At 34.3% G+C, this 26,019-nt stretch overlaps 5 protein-coding genes across 11 annotated transcripts; 2 read left to right on the forward strand and 3 right to left on the reverse strand.

The window, feature by feature from the left end:
* The first annotated feature begins 1,876 nt into the window (after positions 1-1,876).
* On the forward strand, positions 1,877-6,451 carry LOC108216143 (uncharacterized). The gene is made up of 12 exons (XM_017388823.2): positions 1,877-2,046; positions 2,241-2,354; positions 2,821-2,931; positions 3,021-3,083; positions 3,213-3,326; positions 3,412-3,561; positions 4,167-4,244; positions 4,326-4,547; positions 4,632-4,718; positions 4,932-5,051; positions 5,927-6,019; positions 6,162-6,451. The coding sequence occupies exons 1-12, from the start codon at positions 1,918-1,920 to the stop codon at positions 6,219-6,221; spliced, it is 1,341 nt and encodes a 446-aa protein (XP_017244312.1). The 5' UTR covers positions 1,877-1,917; the 3' UTR covers positions 6,222-6,451.
* A 712-nt stretch (positions 6,452-7,163) lies between these two features.
* LOC108216055 (uncharacterized) lies at positions 7,164-11,275 on the forward strand. 2 transcript variants are annotated; one of them, XM_017388716.2, is made up of 7 exons: positions 7,164-7,676; positions 8,254-8,331; positions 9,171-9,205; positions 9,290-9,345; positions 9,845-9,943; positions 10,046-10,132; positions 10,998-11,126. In XM_017388716.2, exons 1-6 carry the CDS (start codon positions 7,266-7,268, stop codon positions 10,099-10,101), a joined length of 735 nt encoding a protein of 244 aa, XP_017244205.1. In that variant the 5' UTR covers positions 7,164-7,265; the 3' UTR covers positions 10,102-10,132; positions 10,998-11,126. The 2 variants fall into 2 exon arrangements, with proteins under 2 accessions (XP_017244205.1, XP_017244202.1); XM_017388713.2 differs by having other exon boundaries at positions 7,165-7,676; positions 10,906-11,275.
* Positions 11,276-11,553: 278 nt separating this feature from the next.
* LOC108216730 (uncharacterized) lies at positions 11,554-12,817 on the reverse strand. Its single transcript, XM_017389566.2, has 2 exons — positions 12,631-12,817; positions 11,554-12,080 (listed from the first exon to the last, which is right to left on the reverse strand). Exons 1-2 carry the CDS (start codon positions 12,716-12,718, stop codon positions 11,788-11,790), a joined length of 381 nt encoding a protein of 126 aa, XP_017245055.1. The 5' UTR covers positions 12,719-12,817; the 3' UTR covers positions 11,554-11,787.
* A 713-nt stretch (positions 12,818-13,530) lies between these two features.
* LOC108218991 (protein FAR1-RELATED SEQUENCE 8) lies at positions 13,531-19,101 on the reverse strand. 6 transcript variants are annotated; one of them, XR_010291344.1, is made up of 4 exons: positions 18,964-19,101; positions 16,119-18,409; positions 14,141-14,188; positions 13,531-13,881 (listed from the first exon to the last, which is right to left on the reverse strand). XR_010291344.1 is itself a non-coding variant. In XM_017392206.2 (3 exons), the coding sequence occupies exon 2, from the start codon at positions 18,389-18,391 to the stop codon at positions 16,127-16,129; it is 2,265 nt and encodes a 754-aa protein (XP_017247695.1). In that variant the 5' UTR covers positions 18,392-18,409; positions 18,964-19,101; the 3' UTR covers positions 13,532-13,867; positions 16,119-16,126. The 6 variants fall into 6 exon arrangements, 5 of the variants coding, with proteins under 5 accessions (XP_017247695.1, XP_017247693.1, XP_017247696.1 ...); XM_017392206.2 differs by lacking the exon at positions 14,141-14,188 and having other exon boundaries at positions 13,532-13,867; XM_017392204.2 differs by lacking the exon at positions 14,141-14,188 and having other exon boundaries at positions 13,532-13,881.
* Positions 19,102-19,947: 846 nt separating this feature from the next.
* LOC108216678 (DNA repair protein XRCC2 homolog) lies at positions 19,948-25,870 on the reverse strand. Its single transcript, XM_017389506.2, has 10 exons — positions 25,641-25,870; positions 25,075-25,222; positions 24,133-24,263; positions 23,323-23,393; positions 22,088-22,150; positions 21,551-21,688; positions 21,306-21,408; positions 20,553-20,589; positions 20,349-20,434; positions 19,948-20,268 (listed from the first exon to the last, which is right to left on the reverse strand). Exons 1-10 carry the CDS (start codon positions 25,821-25,823, stop codon positions 20,245-20,247), a joined length of 984 nt encoding a protein of 327 aa, XP_017244995.1. The 5' UTR covers positions 25,824-25,870; the 3' UTR covers positions 19,948-20,244.
* Between the last annotated feature and the right edge of the window lie 149 nt (positions 25,871-26,019).

A 26,019-nucleotide genomic window follows, 5' to 3' on the forward strand; every position in this document is an offset into this window, starting at 1 on the left:
AATGGGTTGTAGCATTATTAGTATATACATGTCTTGAACACTTCAATGGAGCTTATAATATTAGGGTCAAAGACTCAAAGCTTTAAACTTTAGAGGTTGTACTTTAACAAATTGCAGTATTGTATTAGTTCCCAATAAAAGAGGATCACACGCTAGATGGTCCGTGATTAAAGCATCTCTGGTTCTATGAATCTTTGAACAATGAGAGAGCATGTGATTAGGCTTTAAACTTAAATGCAGCTTACTAAGATAAGTAAGTCTTGTGACTTTTGTTGTAGTAATACATAGATGAAGATAAATCTTTAGAATGATCTTGCTTCTGATAAGTAGGAAGTTTCAGAAGATGATTTTATGGTACTAATCTCAATTAATAGTTAAGCCATTGATAAAAAAAATTGTGATTATGAGTTCAGAATACTGGATCAGTAAATTTACAGATGAAACTACACAGTTGTATTTTGAGCCTGTTTGGCAACGCTGAAAGCCAGTGGATCAAAGCTGATTCTGACTTTTAAGCTGAAAAATGTATGCTTATGTAATAAGTCGAAACTGACTTAAAGTCACAAATAAGTGACAATTTTAAGTTTAGCTAAAATGCTAATGTAATATTTCGGAACCTTACATGTGCTAATGTAAAAAGCAGAGAGTTTGTTTCGGTGAGTAAAGGATCTCCAGAAGATCATTCAATATAAAACAGGTTCAGACAAGCTGTTAAGAGTTGAAGGTTAAATCCAGTTTTTAACTCTGATGAATGACCTTGATTCTTGCCGATATTCTCTCCAACTAAATACAGATCATGATCACGCGTTAGATCCTGCTACAGTCGCCTCATCGAAAGCATCAGTAAATACATTGTCAGTTGAACAATTCAATGTGAAGTTCTTAGATTGTAGGTGGAGATGAATTATTGATTTCGCCTTGATCATTTCTTTATTGTGGGGAACAATTTAGATGCATATCTGATTACCATAATTATTTTTTTTAATATTAAGCAAGGGTGCTTGCTGCATTCCTATAAATTACTGTAGAATTTTGAGAACCAGAATTTCACTCAAAATTTTGTATATAACTATATAATAATATATGAATATATAAAAAATGTTAGATTCGAAATTTATTTGAAATCAGGACATACAAATATTAATATAAAAATAATAATTCAAATAATATAATTTAAATCCAAAATTTGAAATAAAATATATGTTCTCAAGCGGACTCTTAAAATTTTATGCAAGCCATTTAATTTTTTTTTATAAATATTTTGATTTAATACTTGAAATTATTTAATAAAAATCAATAAATATTATTCATATAATAAATTTATTAAATATTCATATAAATTATAAAACTAAAAATTGGATACGTGAAAATATTCAAAAAAAATACTGATACAGTGGATCTGAATATCTAATACAATAGACCAAGTACAAAGCTGGGATAAGAAAAAAAAACTATTTCATGAAAAATATTTGGATAATTATTTAAAGATTTAAACCAGTGTTACAGAAATCGGGAATCGGACTTAATCGCTTGAGCTATCGATTCAGAGATTAATCAGAAATCGAGGATTAATGGAAGGATTAATCGGAGTGAAAATCGGATTTTATTTTTATATTAAAATATTAATTATATTTTGTTATTATTATATTAACTATTTAGTAACTAATATATTTACTACATTAATAAACTCTATAATTATTCATATTTAAAGTAATATAATATTTTAATTTTAATAATTTATCATATATACTTTGATTAAAAAATATATATAAGAATTAATCAAATTTCAAAAATCAAATCGGTGGCCGTTAATCGGTTAAATCGGTAAATCGGTAATTTTTAGAACACTGATTTAAACTAATAATCAAAAAACATATACAGCGACTGAAAATTAGAACAATCGTGTAAGAAACAGAGATGAGGGTATTATCCTCCTCCGCCTACTGCTCCGCCGCCTCCGCCGCTTATCCCGCCGCTATCCCTATACGACGTCGCAGAAGCTCCTCCGTCGCTTGCCTCCAAAACACCAGCATTTTTGTTCCCGAGGTTTCCTTTTTCTCATAATTTAAACCCCGAAATACAATTTTTGTTAATTATTACTTATAAATAGTGAATGAAGTGGCGTATGTACAATTAATCTTTTAAAAGTACCTGATAACCGTTGAATTTTATTCATTTATCGAAATTGAAAATACGACATCTGAGTTTATTCGCAAGATTGTATGTCCTGTGTGTTGCAGGTAGATAAAGCAGTAGATTCACTATATTCAGAGTTCAGGAGCGTGGATAATCTTGTTGCTAGTAACACAGCGCGTGTTCTCAAGGCTTTTCAAAATGCTCGTGTCAGCTCTCATGTATGTTTTCTATCCACATTTATAATGCAATGTAGTAGTTCAATATTTTTGTGTGTGAATTTTGATTTGTTCTTGTTTAAAAATCGAAACCTTGCAATGTGCTGGAATTGTTGTTTCGGTTTTATGTTTTTAAGTTATTGGTTTTTCTGGCTTGGAATTAGGACTATGTTGGCTTTATTCTCGTAATTAAGGAAATCACGGAGAATGTGTATGTGTGAAAATTCCGAGGGGGTGTTGGATTATGAAAATGGAAACATGTTGTTCGATTAGAAATATGCAGCTCAAATGTATTAGTATTCACATGTTTTGTAGCTAGTTTTTACTCTTTTTTTTTTGTATTCTTGATTAAATATATATTCTCTGCAGGATTAGAAAACTCTGAATTCTTTAGTATGTGGTAAAATTGGAACTGTAGGTATTATACTTAAGAGTTGGTACTGAAATTGTCAATCGTTATATGTATCAGCATTTTGGCGGTTGCACAGGCTATGGTCATGAAGAAGCTGGAGGGCGCGAAGCCCTAGATCAATGTTTTGCAGAGATATTTGGTGCTGAATCTGCACTCGTGCGATCTCAGGTTTACTAGATTCTTCTTATTTGCTACCTAGTAATGAAAATATAAATTTGTAGTGAGCCTTTTAATGAGTTTTTATCCTTCTTAATCAGTTCTTTTCAGGAACTCATGCCATCACCTGTGCTTTGTTTGCTTTGCTACGGCCAGGTGATGAGGTAGGATATATATATCTTTATTTTTTTCTGAAAATACTTAAACTTGGTTTGGTTCAGTTCTCGTTTAGAACTGATCTGATTTGATCTCGTAGTTTTGTGGATCAAGGTTTAGAACTACTTAGTTTTTAGCTTTTGGCAGTTGCTGGTGCTCCTTATGATACTTTGGAAGAAGTTATTGGGGTCCGGGACTCTAATGAATTGGGCTCCCTCAGAGATTTCGGAGTAGAATACAGAGAAGTGCCTGTAGGTTTTTCTAGCCACCAGTCTAATATTCTACTTATCATATCTTCGAAATACATATGCCCAACTATCCTCGTAACATTGTCAGCTTGCAGGAGATGGTGGTCTTGATTGGAATGCTCTCAATGTTGCTATAAAACCTCAGACAAAATGTGCCCTCATACAGAGGTCATGTGGATATTCTTGGCGGCGTAGTTTAAGTGTAAATGAAATTGGTAGGGCGATTAAGATAATAAAGGTAACTTGTATGGATTATACTTTGTTAATTATATAAATATATTTCAACCACATAGAAAAGGGATCATCTTAAAGAGTTCATGTGTGAAATTTGATGGTCTCAGAAACATTTTTTTATCTTTATTTGGCCGCATGTTGATACTATAAATCCTCCGGCACTTAAAATCATAGCTAGTCATAAGTTTATAAATCTTTGAGGCTAATCCATATGAACCATGCTATATAGGCTTCACCAGAATCTTGTACATTATGTCCTTGTTTTAAATATAAAATATTGATCCCTGTGGGATTCCAACCCCGGTTCTCCACTTAATGTCGAAATCACTACCTCTGCTGAAGCGACATATTGTTTGGTATATTATTTATGTGTTGCTGTAGCATATTTCCTTTCTAACAAATTATATATTTCAGATTAAATATAATAAATTTTGATTAAATTATTATATGAATCCGCTTTAACCAGTTGAACCACTAACCCAGAGTATCAATGCACTTCCCGTCAGTCCATTTTTTATATATATGGTCGAAAATCATTAACATTCTCTCTTCAGCTCAACAATCTTACAGTGTTTCCCTAATGTCTGATATATATACATTTTTATACAGATGCAAAATCCTGACTGCCTTGTCATGGTGGACAATTGCTATGGTGAATTTGTGGAACTTATTGAACCCCCCATGGTGGTAATAACAGTAACTTACTAAAATCGATAGATTTTCATGGCTTATTATCATCTGAGGTTAATGTTATTGGGATGCCAACAGGGTGCAGATCTCATTGCTGGCAGTTTAATTAAAAATCCTGGTGGAACCATTGCACCATGTGGTGGTTATGTTGCTGGACAAAAAAAGCTGGTAAAAGCAGCAGCAGCACGTCTCTCTGCTCCAGGACTTGGGATTGACTGCGGCTCGACGCCTGGAGATATTATGCGAGCATTCTTTCAGGGTTTGTATCTCTCTCCCCAAATGGTTGGGGAAGCAATTAAGGTATAGGACTATGCATTTTCTCAAGCTATAATGACTTTGTTTCACCTTAATGTGTGATGGTGATTTGCATCATCTCTATACAAGGGAAGCTTGTTGATTGCCGAAGTTATGGCGATGAAAGGTTATAAAGTTCAGCCACTTCCCAGAGTGACCCGCCATGATACTGTACAGGTTTACTCTTCAAACTTTACTCCTGTAAGGCCATAACTAATGCAGGCGAGTTTATTGAACACTTACAAGAAACATTTCCCCTTTACCTATCGAGGTTTGACTCGCTTTTACAAGATGATATGGTTATCATGTCGATCTTCATTTCTAACTTTCCCTTTAAAAGATGGAACATATTTCAGCGTAGGAAGTTTAATGTTATTGTGCTGCTCTCAGGCAGTGCAGCTAGGAAGCCGTGAGGTCCTACTTGCTTTTTGTGAAGCTGTACAGAGAAGTTCTCCTGTAGGTTCCTTCACAAAACCAATCGCAGGGGCAACACCTGGCTATGCATCAGAGGTTCGGCCAAATATTAAAAGCTTTTTTCCTGCTCCATGATTGCATATATTAATTTCTTTTCGGTCTCTTTTACAACTAGATAAAATTGTAAATCGGTAAGATGACCCTAATTCAGTTGCCAAGTCAACTTAGATTGAGAACGATAAGTGGTGCTGCAAAATAAATGTTGAACATATGCCTGAATGGCTTAGATTGTCCTTAAGAGTCATTAGTCAAGATATATACCCATATTGGACAAGAGTGAATGCCTTGTGAAGTTGGAAAGTGTGCTGTCCAGTACAGTGAATCATTATAGATGCTCTATGATATCAGGTAAAAATGGATGTACACTAATATTATTGATAGAGTAAAAAATAAGTTGGTCTGATTTTATTGATACATATAAATAGACGCTATTTGGCATTTGCTATGTGCATTGGACTGCCATGGATTCTGCAGCACCATGATTATGATCGATTTTGGCTTAATCTGGAATGTGTTGCGTATTTATGTTTGCACCTTTAACTTCAGACAAAGAAGCTAGATTAGTGTGCAGCGCCAACTTTCTTTGACCTTGTGAGTAGCGCCAAATGATGGAAGGTGATTAAGATATTAATAGCAGGAAGAAAATATTTATGGAAGTATTAGGTAGTATATATTATTATTGATATCAAATGTTACAAGCTCCTTTAAGAGTTCTCTCTCATCCTCTTCTCAAGTGGGATATAAATAACTATTTATACTTGTTAAAAGCGGGCCTTCTTGGTCCTATGGTATCAAGGGCCTTGTAATAATGGGCCACCCATAAGGCTAATTACATGTTCTCTTGGGCCTATGGTCCAACACTTTGTCTGTCTGTGTGTGAAATGCCATTGTTCATTACATGTATGGATCAGGTGATATTTGCTGATGGCACATTCATTGATGGGAGTACGAGTGAGCTCTCATGTGATGGACCACTAAGAGTGCCCTACGCTGTCTTCTGTCAGGTATGAGCTTAAGCGATGTCATCTTTTTCATCTGATCATAATGGAACAACTAGTTTAGGAACTTGGAGGGAACATTATTATTGGTACTCTTACCAAACTAAGTTATATTAAGTTATATCGAAAATATTGCACTGCATTGCAGGGAGGTACTCACTGGACCCAATGGGGACTAGTTCTGGGGGAAGTTTTGAAGTCTATATGATGAAAGATCGGAACTCCTGGGCTGGTGCAGCTCTGGTAGAAATTTTTGTTCGATTTAGTGCGGCTGTTATATACAATATGGAGCAATTTATGCAAATATATTATCATGGTTCATGGGTACACGAGGAGGCATATTCTCAGAGGGACAAGTACAGTAGTATTATGGAAAATGTATGAGCATTTTACGGAAATTTCAATTTTGAATATGAGAAGGGTTACTAGTTATTTGTACCTCTGCAATCGTATAGCTAGATTCTTACTCCCTCCGTCCCAATCAATAGTATACATTGGGGGACGGGGGCGCGGCACGGACTTTAATGCTTCAATATAATATAGTTCTATAAATTATTTTTAAGATTTTCTTTTTATGTATAAAAGTATAACATTTATACTTTTATACAAAAAAAGAAAATCTTAAAAATAAGTTGTAGAACTATGTTTTATAAGCGTCTTAAAAAGCGTGTCGAGCAGTGAAAAAGAAACGTATACAATTGACTGGGACAGAGGGAGTAGTTGACAATTGACATGAACTACCAGAAACTCAGAAAGAGAGTGTACTTGATTATTCCTGCCCAATACAAATTAATATATTCTCAAAATAGAAACTAGAAACACAGAATTTAAATAGAATCAGTGCTAGTTAATTGAGGTTGTATATTAGTTGCATCATAGGGAAAAAAATATCTATAATTTGGGTATTTTTCTTAGAAAAGCCTTTAAAAATAAATTATTGTCGATATGATAATCTATTTTTAAGGCTTTTCTAAGAAAAATACCCAAATTATAAATTTTTTTAAAAAATAATTTATTTTGACATTTTTAAAAATTCTTTATATTTTTCTGCATATATATATCGAGATTTAAAAAAAAACGAGGAAAAAACCAAACAAACCAGAGATATAAGCGCTATCGGCGATTTGGCACTAAAAATCCGACCCTTCAAATCAGCGTCTAAGATTTGGACACTCAGATATACAAATGCATAAATATATACTCATATGGATAAATAAACCCAGTTATTACAGTCTTGAATTCTTGAAAATTAATGGCACTTCTCTATCGAATACCCTTGAGTCTCTTATCTTTGAACACCCTTCATGATTATCCCACCACAAATCCAACTTGTAATTCTTTCAAATTCGCACAACCCATCAGTTATTACTCAAATTTAAGACCAAAGATCACGTCTTTTTGCCAAAATAAGCTCAAAAATGGGGTCTTGAAATATGAAAATTTGAGTTTCTTGGGAGATAAAGCTGGGATTTTGAAGGGTGGAGCTAGTAATAAGAAAAAAAGAGTGGTCTTGGTGAGATCAAATGGAGGGCCAGGATTTAATGGAGGAGGGTTTAAGGTTGATAGCAGGATTTTGGGTAATATTGCTTTAGCTGTTGGCTTGACTTATCTTTCTGCTACTGGACAGCTTGGTTGGATATTGGATACAATTCTCTCTGTTTCGGTAATCTTGCGTGTTGTGTGTGAATTATGATTTGATCACCTGTTATTTTGTGAATTTGATTCTGAGAATTGTGTATTAATCAGTACATTATTAGTCTGCGTAATTAATGTAACTGTATGGTCTAATTGTGTGCAAGGACTATGGACTTGCCTTTCGTGATCGTTTTTTGGATAGAACTGGATATGGTACAGCATGTAATTAGTTTCAGAATAAAAGTGATAGATTAAGTTCCGAGAGTGCCTATTACTGCTATTGGCCTGAGCTAAAGAAATGAGTTTCTTTGTTGCATTGTTATACACAGTGTTTCATATATTTACTTAGTCAATTAATCCTCATTAACTTAGACTGTGGTATGTCGAACTTATAGCAATTGTATAAAATGGAGTTTATGTAGTAAACTTTCACTTCATTACTTTATTATGTTAAAGGTATATACTACATGCCATGGTTTAGAAATGTTGAAACTGTTTGTATTTTCTTCCCAACTGCAGACCTGTAGACGCGTCTTTTTTTCTAATGGCTGTGGCATTCGAAATTTTTGTACTTGGATCTTACTGACTTTTGCTTCCTCGATCAGCTTCTTGTTGTGATTATACCAGTTGTTGGAATAGGAGCTTTTATCTGGTGGGCTGGAAGGGATGTAGTCCAAGACACTGTAAGATTAATCTTTTGTTGATTCTATCTATGCTTGCATCTTAAAATCAATTACATGAGCATTTATTTGTTGCCTAAAAAAAGTAATTTAATTTAATATAAATTCCTGAAAATAAATCTGCCCCATTTGGTCTGATTTTGTGTTATAGGTTCTATTGGAAAGTAACTTATACGCTGAGAACTACTTCTGGATGCAATGCTATACATAGATCAGCACCCACATTTTCTCATAATATAGCAGTTGCTTCATTTAGCTAACATAGTTTGATATAATTTACTAATATTTCATTAGATTAATTTATCAGGCATCTAGCTCGATATTATAATTTACTCTTTGGGGTAGATCTAGGAGTTGCTTGTAGAGAGGGATATATATATATATATGTATTGTTAAATCCTATTTAAAAATTAATGACTATGCCAATGCAAAATGTAGTAATCTACATTTATAAATAAGGAAATCATAGTCTTACTAAAAGCAATGATTTAGAAACGTTAAAATATTGAAGTGTGTTTAAATCTTTGTCGTGGTCTTGTTTCTGCGCTCTTAGTCTAGTTAAAATTAAAATCATTTCCTATATTCAACTCTTGAGTTGCATAGATGTTTTTGCTCATGAGCATGACAATATGAGACCGTTTACCTACTGATAGAGGTCCCCTCATATATTTAATGATCGATTAATGGTAAACAGACGAAAAAAATATTGAAGAAGACCAAATCTCTACCTCTTTCTCTCTTTCTTTTTTTTAAATAAAAAATTCCTGCATATCAGGAAATTTCCTTTTAAAAGTTTTTGTTTCATCTGCTGTAGTTAATTTGGTTCTCCATTTTTTATGCAGTGCCCAAATTGTAAAAGTGAATTCCAAACTTTCAAGTAAGATCAGATGGCAAATTTGGTACACTACACATACGTTTCTGCAGGAGTTGTTGAGACAGTATGTGTTTTCTTTTGTTGCAGGTCTATGCTAGGTGAAGATGCACAGCTCTGCCCCTACTGTGGTCAACCTTTCTCTGGTATAACCAACACAGATTTTGAACTTTTGAATAATTCTACTCGATAACTGAGTGATGAGTGACTACATGTTTGATATCACTTCACTATTTAGATTTTAGTCCTACATGTTCTAGCCTCCAGATCAGATGCAATACATTCACTTCTATTCTTGGAGTTTAATTTCACATGCAGTCCGGGTTAAAAATTTAGAAGTCGTGATGAAAGAAACCCTAATTTTATCTTTACTTACATCCTTGTATGATTACACAAATCCCAAGCCTGAGCATGTTTTATAGTATTGCAATTTTACTTTTGTTGGTGAAGGGGAGAATGATATATCATCCTCTCTCACTATTAGATTTTAATGTTACTTTTTAGACCCACACTAAGTGGCAAATGGCAAATGCAGTGCCCAGTGCACCAATTGTGTGGCCACTTGAGATTTTAATGTATTTTCTTGGTAGTCAGCATTTTAACACAAATTTGACTAAATTATTTTGGATCTTTTTCTTTCTATAGTGGTTGGTAACAAGTTTGTACAGGATCCTGTTAACTTTTCAAGTCAGTCTACACCATTTGATCAAACATATGATGACTTTTCTCCTCGTTCGACAAAAGGTGCTTCCTAAAAGCTTCTTGCTTTACTGTAAAGGCAACGTTATGAAGTCGTATAGTGTTCCCTTTAATATTTTAATAAGTCCATCTTTCCCTTTGTCGCAGGAAAGGGTTCCAAAGCAATTGTAGATATTGAAGCGGAAGTAGTAGATGCAGACTGAGTAACCTTCCAGCTGCAACGATATGGATATGGTAAAACCTCTGTACCTGAATGATCAACACACATACCCATCAGTAACATTCTTCGCCTAGGCATGTCGTGTGATCTGTCTGTAGTTGCTTCTATCCCTCACTCCAAGTTAACCATTACAGTGAGAAGAGATACAATACAATGTCATCATGTCAGTATTATACTTGGCCCTGAATCACAAAAGATTTTTATTCTTCGTAGATAGTACATTCAGTGAACTGCCACCACCATATCCACAGGCATACAAGTTGTTACAACAATTAATGTTGTGTTTGGTTGAGGTGAATGATTCCGGAAGGAATGGAATGAAAAATGAACTATTTTATGGACAATTTTCAAGAAATTTCATTCATTGCTCCATTCCATTCCTTACATCATGTGCTAGATTTCACACCTTCAATTTGAGATGGAATGCTCCATTCTCTCTCATCCTCAATTTCTTCTCAAATCTCATCATAGCAGTTTTGCAATTCCTCAATTTTTTTTCAAAATTTTCTTCCTATCTCTATTAGTTTCAAGTATTTTTACTCATTCAATTCCATTCCATTCTCCCCAACCAAACACAACATAAGGGGACTTGTCTGAGGAATGAACATGAATGCAACAGTATGACATTTCGAGGCATATTCGAAGTAAATTGGCCGTCTGACCATATAACTCATAGCGCTATGCTTCCTCTTTAGGATTTCAATATTTACCTGCCACTTTAAACTAGTGACTTGTACTTGGTATTCTTTGCTAGTGTATAAAATGTCTGAGGCGCTACTAAATGCAGGCATTTCCGGTCTGTTCTCAAGTGTTGTAACTTGTATATTACTGACTCAACGAGATATATTGATATTGAAAGATGAAGTCAATTGTGAGCAGGACACTGTCGTGCTCTGACCAGGCTTGCAATACTGGAGGCATTGAGTCAGGAAGCGGAGCCTGCAAAGTTTGTCACCATCCAATACTGTATTGTTCAGGACAAAGATGTTATATATGTCGGTGCAAACCCTAGATGGGTTTATGCTTTGGCGGCATAGTTTTGCTGTAATAGTAATGTTGTCCTTTTTAACATAGTGATGTAATAATTTATGTGAGTAAAGATTTGTTCTATAAACATTATATATTTATATTATTTGCTTCACAGCATAATTTTATAAGACTAGTCCCCGAGCCTTAGATGAGGGAAGGCCTGTTTAAAAAAATGAAATACTTGTGTTAAAGTTTTAAATCTCACTTGCACAAAAAATATTATAATTATCCATTGTTTCCCACCGTCTTTCGACGAAAGACGGTTTTTTATAGCCAGAAGACAACCCTAGAATGACCATACCAGCTGCATACTTTCTGATCCAAATTGATCCATAGGCTACAGATATTGCTTTAAAACGGACTATACGATGTTGACTACCCTCTCTATTATCATTATATCATCCCCTGAAATGAAATTCCATGTGTATACTTTTGCATGATGACAATTTTACAACACTTTAACTGTAGTTGTATCATTATATTGCTGGACAACAAGAAAAACTCACTGAAACTACTAACAGTATCTCAATCCGTACTTTAAACATACAAATACTTCAACATCAAGACTTACTAATAGCCTCTGGATATACACTTCAAAAGTTACATATACTTTTACCTGGTCTCATATTGAGATCTCCTTTCATAGTCGGGAACGGATAAAAACCTTTTTCCTGTTAGCCTTTTGAGGAGTCGACTCATCTGATGGCTCAGCAAGCAACTCTCCTAAATTGTCCGATGCTTTCACACAATTAGTTGATGATTGCCGTTGAGTTGCACTGTTCCTTTCTTCCTCCACTGTCTCAACCTTAGCTTGCATTTCCTCCACCATTATAGCAAGACCACGAGAACCATGAGACTTCTTTTTGTAACTTGATTGGAACGTTCCTGCCTTTAATGCCTCGTCCTTCACACCTTTATACACTTGACTCCCACCTGCAGACTCGGAGCCAGAAATTGTGAGGAAGTAACAACAAAAAATCTCCCATCTTATATCTGCGACAGCATAATTTTATGTTAAGCCCTCGAAGACAAATTTCTCAGCTGTGTTTGTTTGCAAGGACAATAATCATTCACTAAATATGATTTGTACTCATTCTATTGATCCTTTAAAAAACAGCATGAGTAAGTTCCGCCACTTTCCAAGTTCATATTCGGGATTACTTGATCCATCCTTTCTTACTAGCTATATTTGTTCCAAGTGTCCGACAGCAGTCAGCGACGAATGATTATAATCAAATTTGTTTCCAGCAAAACATTAATATTAGCAACACAATATCAATACAAAAGATAAAACAAAAAGTCGATTGGTGTTAGTGAATATACACTAATACAAGGCTATGAGCTAACAATAACACAATTTAACTTCGCAATTCACGGAAATACCTAAATAACCATATCAAACATTCAGAAGATAACGTCTCGATAATTACGAGAGGGAGGGAGGGAGGGGGAGAGAGAGAGAGAGAGAGAGAGAGAGAGAGACCAGAGACGGGTTTGAGATTGTGATCGACAACGGAGCTAACAGCGATTGCTCTGCCAGCGACCCATCGGAGCTGATCCAAAATGCCCATCGCCTCTTTTTAGAAACTCAACAGCCTTCCTGCTATCCTTAATTTATTTTTCTGACTCTGTAGTTAGTTATTGCTGTATAAAAAATGTTGATTAAAAAAACGGTATTTCTAATGTGTGACCAAGGGCACACAATAAGCACCAACTCTCATGAAAATGACTTCATTTGATTGGTGGACTTGATGTAAATGCAGGGGGGCCATTAACATTTATTATCTATCCACCAATCAAAATCTAATATTTTCATGAGAGTTAGTGACTATTGTGTGCTCGTGGGCACACCATAGAAAATTCGATTAAAAAAAAGGGTATTTTCTAATCTCTCTTTTTGAATTTTTTTTATTATTTAAAAATTTTATACCACTTCCCTTAAGAAAATCTAAAAATATACTCCCTCCGTCCCATTTTATGTGACCCTTATTCCTTTTTTGGGACGTCCCAAAAAGAATTAACCTATCATATTTATTATTTTTGAACACTACTTTTCATTATTACACCCACTACCTCTCTATTTTTCTTAATCTACGTGAAAGTCAAACCCAGCTCACTCTTTTTGAGACGGAGGGAGTAATTTTTTTGAAGAATCTAATTCACATAATTATTACAAAATTATTTCAGAAAACTATTTGAGGTTGCTAAACTGTTGCACGATTACAAAGTTCGATTTTACTGAACTCGGAAAATTTGCTAGTGTGCCTCAAGCTCTAAACATTCTTCTGTCTTGTGACTGGTCTTAACAATGAAACAGGACCTCTTGTTTTCTTTTCTTTTTCAGATTTCATAAAGATGAATTAGTATATTTCTTGAAAACAAACTTTAGATCTCTAATTTGGTTTATATTAACCAGGAATCATTGTAATTTTATTTCGTTGTAATACAAGGCAATTTTTGGTTTGGTATATAGAACTTGAATTAATAGGACCACGGTACATCAGGATTTGCTTGAACCAGTGCCTACTTGAAACAGAGTTGATATCGGCCGTCTTTGTCTATGACTTCTTGAAGCATCTCCACTTCCAGATCAACGTTTTCTTCTTCTTTGATCTCCTTCAACTCTTCATCCACAAGACCCAACTCCATGTCCAACCTCCAAAGTTCTCATGGTTCGGAACGATAATGCCCATTCCGTACCGCATCCACAATACCAGATTCTGGAATGATGCATCTGTTATCAGTCGAATCAGACATGATAAAGAAAAACTGAGAAAAAAATAGATATATGTGAAGATTAATAGAATCAACCATTAGTTCTTTATAAAATCCAATATATGTGATTATGTGTGTGTATATGTCTATATACATATCTTCGCCACCTGTGAATGTATTCCTAGATTTCACTAAACTGTGAAGTAAACATGCTGCAAAGAGTGATTACAAAAAGGATATATATATATTTGTTGGTCTTAACTGCAGAAAATGCACACCTGTACATTTTTTTTTTGAACTCTTTATTCTTGAACTTCCGCAATCTTCTGCACTGAAGCAACAATCCTATAATTCCTTGTGATACTAAGAGCAAGTCCAATAGGTGTGCTAAATCAAGTCTTAAATCCAAAAATAGGGAATATGAGATAAAATTGCACTCCAACACTATGCTAGTGATGTGCTAAATCACTAGCACAAGCCTCCCCTTCCCTATTTTTAGAATATGCTAGCCACTTCTAAACTATTTCTATCATTAAAATATTCATTTCCCTCTCTCCTCCACATCATTTCCCTCTCTTGTTTTTCCTCTTTCCCTCTTTTTTAATATTATTATAATAATAGGGAGTGGATATAGGGAATACTATTGGAGCTCATGTGCTAAATCTTGTGCTAAATCACTAAGACATATTATTCTATAATATTTTTAGGGAACCTCTTAGCATAGTGTTGGACTTGCTCTAAGAAAGCAGAAGCACCAGAAATCCTAATTCTTGACGATGCACCGTTCAGTCTGTATTTTAGAAAAAGCAAACACTAAGAATATTATTCAATGATGACGACAAGCCAACAACCACTCAAATGAAAAGACTGAATTTTTTTGAATTTTGGTCATCTGAAGAAAACAATGCTAAACATTGATGATTATTCATCCACTTCCTGAATGAGATATAAAACCAGCCCATTTCTAAAAAATATCTAGATAATAGGCCGGCACATCATATGTACTACTCCCCCTATATTTAATACTAATACAAGCTCTGAAAGTTAATGTTAGTCACCAAATTACAACTCTCCTTCCTTTCCTTATCAAACCATCCACAGGTGAGTATATATTTCCAACATGGTAAATTAGCAACAATGGAAAAAATCCAACATATTATATGTGTATGCTCGCCAGGTTACGTCTATCTAAGTATCTATGCTCTTTGGGTTGAAAACATTACAGAGAAAATCAAGTATTATGACTGAACTTGTGAAAGGATATCGCATGATAAATTTTCCTAAAATATTGAGTTGGTCATTATATGAGTTGTTGTAAGCTATTACATGGAAGGTTGTCTTTAGGCTGAGGTTAACTGTCAGCAAATCAGACCCGACTATAATCCATACTGAGATTCTCAGGAATCCATTTGAATTTGATACTATCTTCAGACAATTAATGACAACGTCACTCATAAATATTTTTTATAATGACAATCAGATAGCACAGGTATTTCCAACAATATTTTTAAGTAAATACACCCAAGCACGTTTCTAGTTGGCGCACTAACTGTGACAAAATCATTACATAGAACTCTCTCTATACTGGCCAACATTTCATAGCAATTATTAAATTTAAACAATATTATATATAGTTCTTTGAAGCAAAAAATCTCTAACTTAGTTTATTTACTTGATAGAAAATATACTTTAAATATTATCATATACTTTTAACTTAGGATAAAAATATGATTCACATACTTGAGATTGACTGGCAGTTGCTATAAAAATAGCACATAATAACACCAAAATAGAAATCTTAGTTAATTGGCTCTGATGAAAGGGCCAAATATATAAGACACATGTTGAATGCTGTGTTAATTAGTTATGCTAAGACTTGTTCAGAATTTTTGAGACATCCTCAATTGATCCCAGGAAAAGAAAGTAAAGAAAAAAACCATTTCAAGAACAGAAAAGAATGGGGATCCTTTTTCAGTTTAAATTACATTTTATTGTTACAAGTTCAAGTTCTATATCTGAAAGATTTTCCTCTCTAAAATTAAGAGCACTCTGAATCTCTAATCTTTAACAGTCTTTTGTAGATGATCAGTTAAAATTCTCATAAATATAAAACCATCTGATGTACCCTTTCTTTCCAGTTCCCACAAGGGACATCTATTCTCCCATATTACAAAATCACAAGCCTACCAGCACTAATCAGTACAATATTATTGCTCAATAAAAATTTAAAGACCATGCAAGGAATTTCACACTAACTTGGTTAATTAGCAGGCTTCTTTTGCAACAAGTCGGACTTTATCCAATGACTCTTTCAAAGCTTGCCAAGCAACCATATAATGACCTTCAGATGGCATCCCCTCCTCAACAACTTGTGTTACACGTCTATGCAAGTGATCAAACCACTGAACTGGATTATTGATATTTATTTGATTTGACCCAAGATCTGGTTTATAGATGCGTTTAACATCTTTCCTCCATCGTTGCAAAATATACTGGCCTGGAACCTCATGTATGTCATTGTAACTGAGAACAGATAATGCATGTCGGCATAAAAACCCATTGAACTTGAAGCAACTGCAGATACAGCGAACTTCCTGTCCATTTTTATCGTAAATCACTTCAAAGTTTTTTACATCCCTCGTAATTCCAACAGCATCTCTTTCTTTAACCAAGAATGTGATACATGGGCCATTGGAATTAGTTTGTGTTACACTGATGCAACTGGACATCATTTCCACTTCATTTTGAAACTTTAAAAATATTTCTTTGGTATATATTTCAGAGAGCTGCAACTCATAACTACTTTTTGTTTTCAACAAGGAGGTGAACAGTTTGGACTCGTAATCAGCAAGAGCTTCCTTTTTGAAACTGTTCTGTAGAACCAAGTCATGTATTTTAAAAAATTCCTTCAAAGATGTTTGTCTATGCACATCATCCTTGAAAAAAGAACATAGAGATTCACCAGGCAGTGAAATAGACATTCCAGCAAATAGAGTATCTTTAAAGTAAACTGGGGCCCATCTCTCTCGTTCCTTATATAAAGTGTGCAAGAATTCAATATCTCTAATTCCAAAAGAATTAATCATATCATCCCAAGCCATTTCAAATTCATCAACTTTCATTGAGTTGTATACTGCTTTCTGCAAAACTGTTTGAAATATTACAGATTCCCCCAGTTCTCCCACATTTTGAAGAACGCTTTGGATGACAACAGGCAAACATAGACGATGATGAGCCCTTGGGAAAACTTCAGCTGTTGCACTTTGCAAGGCACTGCACTGGTTTGTAATAATAGTCTGCGGAGGACGTCCCAACATGCAAGTCAGCCACGCTCTAAATAACCATATATATGACTCTAGAGACTCATCGCCAAGCAAACCACAACCAAGCAAGATAGAGTGCCCGTGGTGATTAACACCAAGAAATGCCACAAGAGGGATCTTATATTTGTTCGACAGACATGTTGTATCAACTGCAACTACATCACTAAAGTACATGTAAGCGGCCCTTGACCTAGAATCAATCCAGAATACATTCCTCAAAAAACCTTCATCGCTAAAATCCATAACATAAAAGAAGTTGGGGTACAATAATTGCGCCTGGGTGAAATAACCTTGTAATACTTGTGCATCATCATATCCAAGATTTAAACGCGTAACTTGATTGACATGCTCGCTTATGTGTCTTTCATTTGGGCTTCCATAACCCACTGCATCTGCTGCAGGTGTTCGATACAATTTGATTGTACGAACCTCCACGTCAATGGTCTGTTCTGCCTTCCTTTTTGTTCCACCATCTATTTTTTTGTGTGACTTTGAGTTTTGTGCTCGCTCAGGATCAAACAAGTGGTTGTGCTGAAGCCTAACTTCATCCACCCTCCATCTATTGCACTCCACTAATCTTAGTCTTACCATTGCCAAACAACCGGTTCTTGTTTCTTTCCTCCTATTACTAGCTTCATTTAAAGTTTTGAACCCTTCACAATTGCAACAGAGCACTGCACCGCGCTTTTCTTTGCTGTTACGTTTTGTCCAAGAAGATTTAACCCTAATAGCAAAACCCAGACCCTTAGAGTAAGAATTATAATAATTATAAGCCTCATCATACGAACTAAACTCCATTCCTACAACTGGGGGTGAGTAGCTCCTTCCCTCAGTTCCATTATCTTGATTACCAACTGTCACTGCATCACCATTTAAGCCATTCAAATGTTCACTATTTGCAATCTCGATCATTTGATCACTGTCATTCCCCCTATCATTGCTCTCAAACTCAAATACTTGATCACTTTCCTCAAGGTCTCTGCCATCAAATTCAAGTGGTTGCTGATTACCATCACCAAAATCATCGCCCTGAACTCCAAGTACTTGTTGACTCTCGCTCTCAAACTCCTGGCAGTCAATCCCAAGCATTCCGCTATCATTTTCCAGGTCAACGCTATCAATCCCAAAAACCTGCTCAATATCGACTACAGGGTCACTGTCTTCATCCCCAATCAGTGGCCCACTGTTTCCAGAACCTTCTTCCATCTACCACAAGATCAATCCCTACATAATTAACCACTTCACAGTAAACAACCAGGGTAAAACTCGCAAACACACTATATTAACAACATTGCGGAAAAATTGTAATATTATGTCAAACTCTTTGCACTGGTGAACTAAATGACTTGCCTCGGGCAATTATTTTATGTTGCGTTAACAGTGTTTTAGAAATCGGTCAAGGCGGTTAAGAACCCTTTTATCGAACAATTCGACACTGGAGAAACAAATAACCTGCCAGGGGCAGTTATTTTAGTTGCCTTAACAGTGATTTCGAAATCACTACTGGTCTATGCGGTTAAGGTAGCAAATTAGATGCATTCAATACTATTTTCTTCGATGAAAATTTGTTTATTCTTAATTTTTCCGATTCACTGCGAAAACTACATGGCCTTGCCGAGAACATATTACATATACATATGCAAATATATAGAATTCAGACAATTTTGGCAGCACAGCTTCATAGATAAGTGAAAGACAGAATAGTATTAGCTAAATTAAGAAGATTAATAGCCTTTGTGATGCACAAAATTTAGACACGCGAAGAAGAAAGTGCTTACGAGAAAATCGGGAACCGCGATTGAGCTGCGACGAAACGTCTTGTCCGTGCCGCTGGGTTGTGTCAAAGTCCGTCAAGTTAGTGTGGGCCTCGCCCGATTTCTTTCTATTTCTTTTCTAGTGTGATGGTATTTAATACTCATGAGTCATGAGTTGAATATTTATATTTTGATAAGAGTATTTTCTAAAACATGTCGATATTACTTACAAAGAAGAAATGTTAGTTTCAAAAAAAAAACAAGAAGAAATGTTTATAATAATGTGTTTAACTTAATTTATGTGTAAGATTTTGGAAAATATGTGTGTAATACAATTTTAGATGACATGTGTTCAATTGAGATTTTAAGGGATTTTTTTCATTTACGAACTTCGGTTATATACAACTCGAATTTTAAAAAATTTATTTGAATCTTAAGATATTCAATTAAGAATTTAAATTATGATACAAAGTATGATATTCAATCAAGATTTCAAATTATATTAAAATATCTTATGATATTCAATTATGATTATTTAAAATTTATTAAAATTTAATAATATTCAATTGCTGATAGATTATTTTGAAATTTATAAAATGATAGGATTTTTGAAATTTTACAATATTCTACTTAAATCCTAAAAATTTCATATCAACTCTACAACACTTATAGAATCCGCATAAAACTAAAATCAGATACAATTCATTAAAATCTACAAGCGAAATACAATTCATTAAAATTCACAAGCTATGTATAGACATTAAAATCTTAGAGTCTTTAAAGAATTTTAAATTTTAGTAATCCCAATAGAATATTTTTAAAATAATTTAAAATTCTAATTGAATAACTTCAGAACTTTTAGCATAATTTTTATTTTTAATCGAATACTTTAAAATTTTACCACATTTTTTAATTCAAATTAAATATAAGTGAATTGGAAAATAATATAGCCAAAGTATAATATTATTGTATGAATATAATATTTCTAGATTTGTATATTTATGAAAAGACCTTGTTATAATAATATAACCAAAGTATAATATCATTGTACTATCTTCTAGTGCATGATTAGTATCTGTACATGTATTCCACTATCCCAGAGAACTGTGAATCACAGAGAACTGTGAATCAGACAATACGGTGAAGAGTAATTATAAACTTGAGATTTTCCATCTTGACTACAGTGTATGCAGACCTGTACAATTTTTTTGAAGTCTATATGCTTGAACTTCAGCAATCCTGTGCTTCACAAATTCCCTGTGATACTAAGAAAAAAGCAGCAGCACATCTTGAGCCGAAGCACCTTCAGGGTACGGTAAGGATGACATTCTGAATATCAGAAGAAGCATACAATCAGGAAATGACATTACCATTTTTATGAATAAGTTGCGAGAACATTCTTAACTTACATCTCCAAAAGTAAATCTGTCAGTTCTATTCAGTAAGGGCAGCAACCACTCAGAAGAAAATATCGGAGGCCTTTGATTTTCATCATCTAAAGAAAAAAATGCTATACATTATCATATATCCATCCGCTTGCTAAGTAAGAAATATGCCAGCCTATATTCTAAATAAGAATTAAAATACAAATATACAATATATGATACTCAAACCTGAAGGTCTGATGAGTACTCTGTGCGTAACAAAATTCTGTAGAAAAATATATAGATTCACATTAGATACCTCCTCAATTGCAAGATTAGAGAGATAGTCTAATATAAAAAAGTAAATCAGAATTTACGCAAAAGAGATAAACCGTCTGCCACGAATTCTGGGAGGATATCAGTACAATCAAGTTTAATGTGGGTAATAAACCTCTATGGTGAAAACAATTACAAGAACATATGACATATCACCCACATCTTCAATCATGTTCAATGTGGATTATAAGTTCCCATACATGACCCTCTTTCCCGATTTTCAGAAATTTACTAGAGTAAAATAATAATGTTCAGGTCAAAACTAATGCAAACTAATTTTTATTAGACTACCTAATCGTTATTTGATTTGTTAATCCAAGAAAGACAGATGCCACTCACAAACAAATATAAGAAAAACAAGAAAACGAACAAATAAATTAAATGTCCTTTTTTTTTGTTTGCTACAAGTGGGTATAAAAATAATAAACCATGAATATAAAAAATTAGCACATATCAGTTTAAACTGATATTATTTCTTATCTTAAAGTTACATATCGAATCAGTAGTGCTTAAATGTAGATACCTTACAGTATTCATGAGTAGGTATACGCTACATAAGATGGTATCAATTTTGAATATAAAAAATGAGTCAAAAAAAATATAGAGCTGTTGTGTGGTATGATAGTTTCAAGAAAATGGCATAAAGATAGATTCTTGACTAAGTACCTGCCAGACAGAAGGCATATATTCACGGTAAGGATTATTTTCGGGTTTGCTTCTTGTGGCCCTAAAAAATGTGGCATCTCTGGAGGACATATTTCTTGGAACACTGTGAGAAAGAAATATAGAACATTTGATATGAAAATCAAATTGCACAAGCAACTATATAATTCACATTCTACCAAATACTAAGCTGCCTTGTATAGAAGACAGCAAATACTACTTCTAGATCATTACGTTCAGCTACTAACCTTTTTATTTCATGTTTTAAACATCTGCCCTGTAAATTTACTGTTTTGGTTGTCAAAATAACCATAGGATGCAACTGCAGAAGCTTCCGTAATTCCTCCACAACAGTATCTGACACGGCTTGAAGAGAGAGACCTTTCCTACAATAAGATAACCATATAAATGTGAACACACTTGTTTTCCTACTGTCCTTGAAACCATGGTCCACGTCCATAAGTCAGTACTCAGTATTTATGTGTATCACTCACAATTGAAAAAATAACACAAAAAATTACAATCTTGTATATGTGCAACACACCGGTGAACTATAAGAGGAACTACTACCTAGAAAGCAGGTAAAATTTAATAGATTGAGGTTATAAGAAGCCAGTGGCCAGCAATTATATAATCTATAGCAGGAAGCCAATAAATAACTTGCACAATGAAGAGCCCAGATAAAAACAAAGCCAGATAGGATGCCCAAAACAGACAGGAGGTATAGGTAAGACAATTATTAGCTTCCAGTGCAGTTAATAAAAAAGGCACTACATCTGCTGTACCTGTTTGTATCCCCTAACGTCAAGGATGACAAAGCACGATCTGTCCAGTAGAAAGCTCCAATACTGGTGATAATAAAGAAACAATTTCGTAATACATTTTAATAATAATCTGAACCCGTCACTGCTAATATATTATTTCAAGTTATGACCAAAGGTCTGAAGCAGCATTAGTACAGAAAATAAAATATATTCCAACAAAAAATACCAGTACTGGTGGATATAAAGTAAAACTGTCCCAACAATTTATTTCCACTATCAACATTAACTTGACATTAGATGTGGCATATAGAGCAAAGAGAACATAGGCTACACCTGAGTTATTATGTAATATAAAATAAGGTCATTTTTCTTGTTATAGAAAGTGGTCACTAGCTTAATGAAGCAAATGAAAACCCCCTGCTCCCAAGTATAGTAGCAACAGATTTCCAGATTATTCCCTGTATATTTTATTCAAAGATTAAAAGTAACAATTCAAAATTATAGCTTACAATATTTACTCTAGGTCCAATAAAGGAAAGTAGCAGTGCTAAATGTGTAATGAACTGTAAAACCTCCGAATGAACATAGTATGGGCTGCCAGGACCAGAAATTTCATTCTTATGTTATGACATATATGAGAGACCTTCCCTCTATAACCCTCAATGAGAGCTTCCCCCATAGCCCTCTAAACCATATGCGAGTCCCTTGCTTATTTGTTTGAAAGTTATAGGGAGGACTGAGGCTGAAAGTTTACTTCAACAATCCATTATTGCAATTTAGGTTGTTTTCTAGCAATTGGATAATGCTTTTAAAAACACACGTCAAATATAAATAGAAGACATCCTAAATTTTTTCGACAGCAGACACCTCATTGGATACAACCATATGCAGCAAGGAACTTTGCATTGAATAAAAACTATTGTGGTCGGGTTTACAATTTCTTCTGATGTGAAATCAGAAAAATGTTCCACACCATCTAGCATAAGATTTAGGTACAAAATGCCTTGTGCTAGAAAGTTAATGCAGCACAAGGAACTAAGGTGTGACTTTTTAGCTAATGACATAATATCGGGAATTAATTACAAATTAGTAAGTAAATCAGTAGGTGATAGTATGCCTTCACAGTAAATTAATAATAAGTTACCGGAGCTTCCTTCAATATTATCAGGATGTTAGCTTAGGTTGTGATATTGACAGATTGATTCATCAGTGAATGTAGGAACGAATGCAAGATTTGGACATAATAAAATACAAACCTGTCAATTATAAGCATGTGAATGCCAACACCATGATTTTCCTTTTGCTCCTGTATCTTTGTATGCATTGTCTGAAATCCATAGCATTTAAAATTTAATTTAATACAGGGTAATACTTTCCCTTCTCTCCCATCCCCAAAATTTTACTGTCGGAATATCGAATATGTACTTAGATCTAAATTGGGATTCTTTTTTGATCTAGCAGTAGAACTTGTCTTGATTTCATATGTTTAAGATTTCGTGTTGCTGGAAATAATTTAATGCAAGAAACACAATATGAATTCCAATATGTTTTGTTTCTCAATTAATATCCTGCTACTGTTTCACTTACTCTAAAATATTACATCCACTACAATATATTTCAATTACGTTCTTGTAAAATCTCCTTGTAAGACACACTTGCTAACATACTAACTTACTAGTGTGCACTGATCTTAGCGCCGATGTTTCTTCGGTTGCTCTTAATCTGTAAGCAGACACTAAAGTGATATGACTAAAGCATTTAGAATTGATGAACAAGCAGGCAAGCAATCTACTACTCCTTGAACTCTATAACTTAAAATTCATATTCTTTATCTTACCATCATCATCAGTCGTATTGTTTTAGACTTCAGTACAGGTTACATTGTTTTTCCAATCTCAAAACAGCAATCACTTCCCTATACATACCACTTTATTCCAGGCCGCTAATTCACATCTGACTTGGAAAATGTTGTGTACTAAGAGACTGATAGTATAGGAATGTAATTTATAAGGGGAAGAAAAGGGAACTCCTTATAATAACAGACCCTTATAACAAGGATATCCGACCTTAAGAGTTGCAAGAAATTGGAGACTTTCATAACAACGAACATAGAAGAACCTTCTTAAGCACATGGAAGTTAAGTTCTTCACGTAACCACCAAGTGAATCTCTGTCAATCTCTTCACTGAATTTAAGTCCTAATAAACAATATCCAAGGGCACTACTAAACATTTAGAAGAATGATGCAAACTTTATAACAGATAAATAGTTAAGAGATACTAAATTGATTTGTTTCCATCAATCGTAGCTAGTACAAAAATAGAATATGGGCCAGTAAAACAGAGGAATACAATATGATTTTCATGCGATGCAGTGAACTTTCAAGAGATGCATGGAATATAAATTATGTTACTTCGTGAAATAGAAACTATTCATTCTCTCTTTATTACCACTCTGGGGTCCCCCCCCCCCCTGTAGCACATTATAACTGATTTTGAATATATCTCTCCATACATGGACGTACTGAAGGGAATGGTTGTTGAATTCATTGGATTATGGTTCTCTTTTAGTTATTCCTCTATAGTACTGAGCTTCTTCTAGTCATTTTATATTAAGTTATAATCGAGTAGAAACTTCTAAGCAGTTTAGATTTAATATGTGAACTGAAATTACAGATCTGGGCAAGTGTCGGCAAACAACAATACAGTGGAGCCTTCATTGGATTTTGGTTCTCTTTTGTCTTTTATTTAATCCTTTATAGTATACAAGCTTCTTCTAGTTATTTTATTAACACATAAAAACTTCTAACTGTTATAGAGTCAAAATGCGAAGTTAAATCACACATGTGGGCAAGTGCCAACATTATGGCGGTGCCTTTTGATATTAGAACTAAACAGACAAAAGAACTAGCGGACTGAACATTTCATATAGCGAGGAGACAACTTTGAAAATAAGATGCTACAATATAATGAGGCATAAAAGCAACTACAAAAGGAATTAAAAGCATACCTTCAGCAATCGTTATCTGATGCTCTAGTAACCGTGAAAAGTGTAAAATGTCAAAACGACAATCCAAATCAATAAACATCACGGCATGATCTAGACCTCCATGATGCACACCCTTCCACTCCTTGGGAAGTATACAGCGTATCGCAGCCTATTTAGGAAAGCAACTTATTTCCATAACTTTTCGAGCAACTATATAATCAAAAGGAAGTATTGTATACTATGTCGTAAGTCTTGACAATGTTGTAATACTTAAAAAAACACTATTACTCCTAGATACAGTACTTAAAACATATTGCATTCTGTTAGTAGCTCGACAACACATCAGATGTATTACTTCCTTTTTTAATGTTTAAAATACTTCAATTACAACAACAAATTTAAACAAATTACGACTCTCCTTCAATTCAATTTTGTTAGTATCGCGACAGCGAGTTACTTTTCTGAGTGTTGAAATTACACGAAATCGAGTACCTTATTAAAAGTTAACACAACTATACAAATTAATTGAAGCGAATCTACAAATAATGAACTTAATATTATGTCGAAAAGGGGGGTAAAATAGGGACCTGCATAAGAATGTGAGTCTTGGCGGAGGGGGAGGGGCCCACAATCTCAACGACATTGCCAAGGCGAAAAGGAAAGTTGTGTAATGGAGGTGGTAAAAACAACTGAATTAAAACCCTAGATAGCAATTCTTTTGCGCTCTCGTCTGCTTCTATCCATTTTCTAACTCCTGAACTTGATTCCATCGCCACAGAGAGAGAGAGAGAGAGGGGGGGGGGGGGCGAGGAGAGAGAGGGGGTTCTCCACCTCTGCCCGCTGTCGAATTAAATTCAAATTCAATTAGATGAAATTCTTGTGTCTTTTTTTTTTGATTTTTTTTTTCAAAAAAAATGGACTTAGAATTTTAGATTTTATTAATCGAAAAATAAATTTTTTTTTTTG

This window comes from Daucus carota, chromosome 4, assembly GCF_001625215.2.
Source record: "Daucus carota subsp. sativus chromosome 4, DH1 v3.0, whole genome shotgun sequence".
NCBI classification, from domain to species: Eukaryota; Viridiplantae; Streptophyta; class Magnoliopsida; order Apiales; family Apiaceae; genus Daucus; species Daucus carota.

Bases quoted from the DNA above. Each gene is read 5' to 3' on its own strand.
- LOC108216143 (XM_017388823.2), top strand. From the start codon at position 1,918: ATGAGGGTATTATCCTCCTCCGCCTACTGCTCCGCCGCCTCCGCCGCT. The intron at 2,047-2,240 runs GTTTCCTTTTTC...TGTGTGTTGCAG, and splicing joins CCAGCATTTTTGTTCCCGAG to GTAGATAAAGCAGTAGATTC. The intron at 3,562-4,166 runs GTAACTTGTATG...ATTTTTATACAG, and splicing joins GGGCGATTAAGATAATAAAG to ATGCAAAATCCTGACTGCCT.
- LOC108216055 (XM_017388716.2), top strand. From the start codon at position 7,266: ATGGCACTTCTCTATCGAATACCCTTGAGTCTCTTATCTTTGAACACC. The intron at 7,677-8,253 runs GTAATCTTGCGT...TTCCTCGATCAG, and splicing joins ATACAATTCTCTCTGTTTCG to CTTCTTGTTGTGATTATACC. The intron at 8,332-9,170 runs GTAAGATTAATC...TTTTTTATGCAG, and splicing joins GGGATGTAGTCCAAGACACT to TGCCCAAATTGTAAAAGTGA.
- LOC108216730 (XM_017389566.2), bottom strand. From the start codon at position 12,718: ATGGGCATTTTGGATCAGCTCCGATGGGTCGCTGGCAGAGCAATCGCT. The intron at 12,081-12,630 runs GTCTCTCTCTCT...CCGAGTCTGCAG, and splicing joins CAATCTCAAACCCGTCTCTG to GTGGGAGTCAAGTGTATAAA.
- LOC108218991 (XM_017392206.2), bottom strand. From the start codon at position 18,391: ATGGAAGAAGGTTCTGGAAACAGTGGGCCACTGATTGGGGATGAAGAC.
- LOC108216678 (XM_017389506.2), bottom strand. From the start codon at position 25,823: ATGGAATCAAGTTCAGGAGTTAGAAAATGGATAGAAGCAGACGAGAGC. The intron at 25,223-25,640 runs GTCCCTATTTTA...TTTCCTAAATAG, and splicing joins AGACTCACATTCTTATGCAG to GCTGCGATACGCTGTATACT. The intron at 23,394-24,132 runs GTCGGATATCCT...TATGGATTTCAG, and splicing joins AATTTCTTGCAACTCTTAAG to ACAATGCATACAAAGATACA.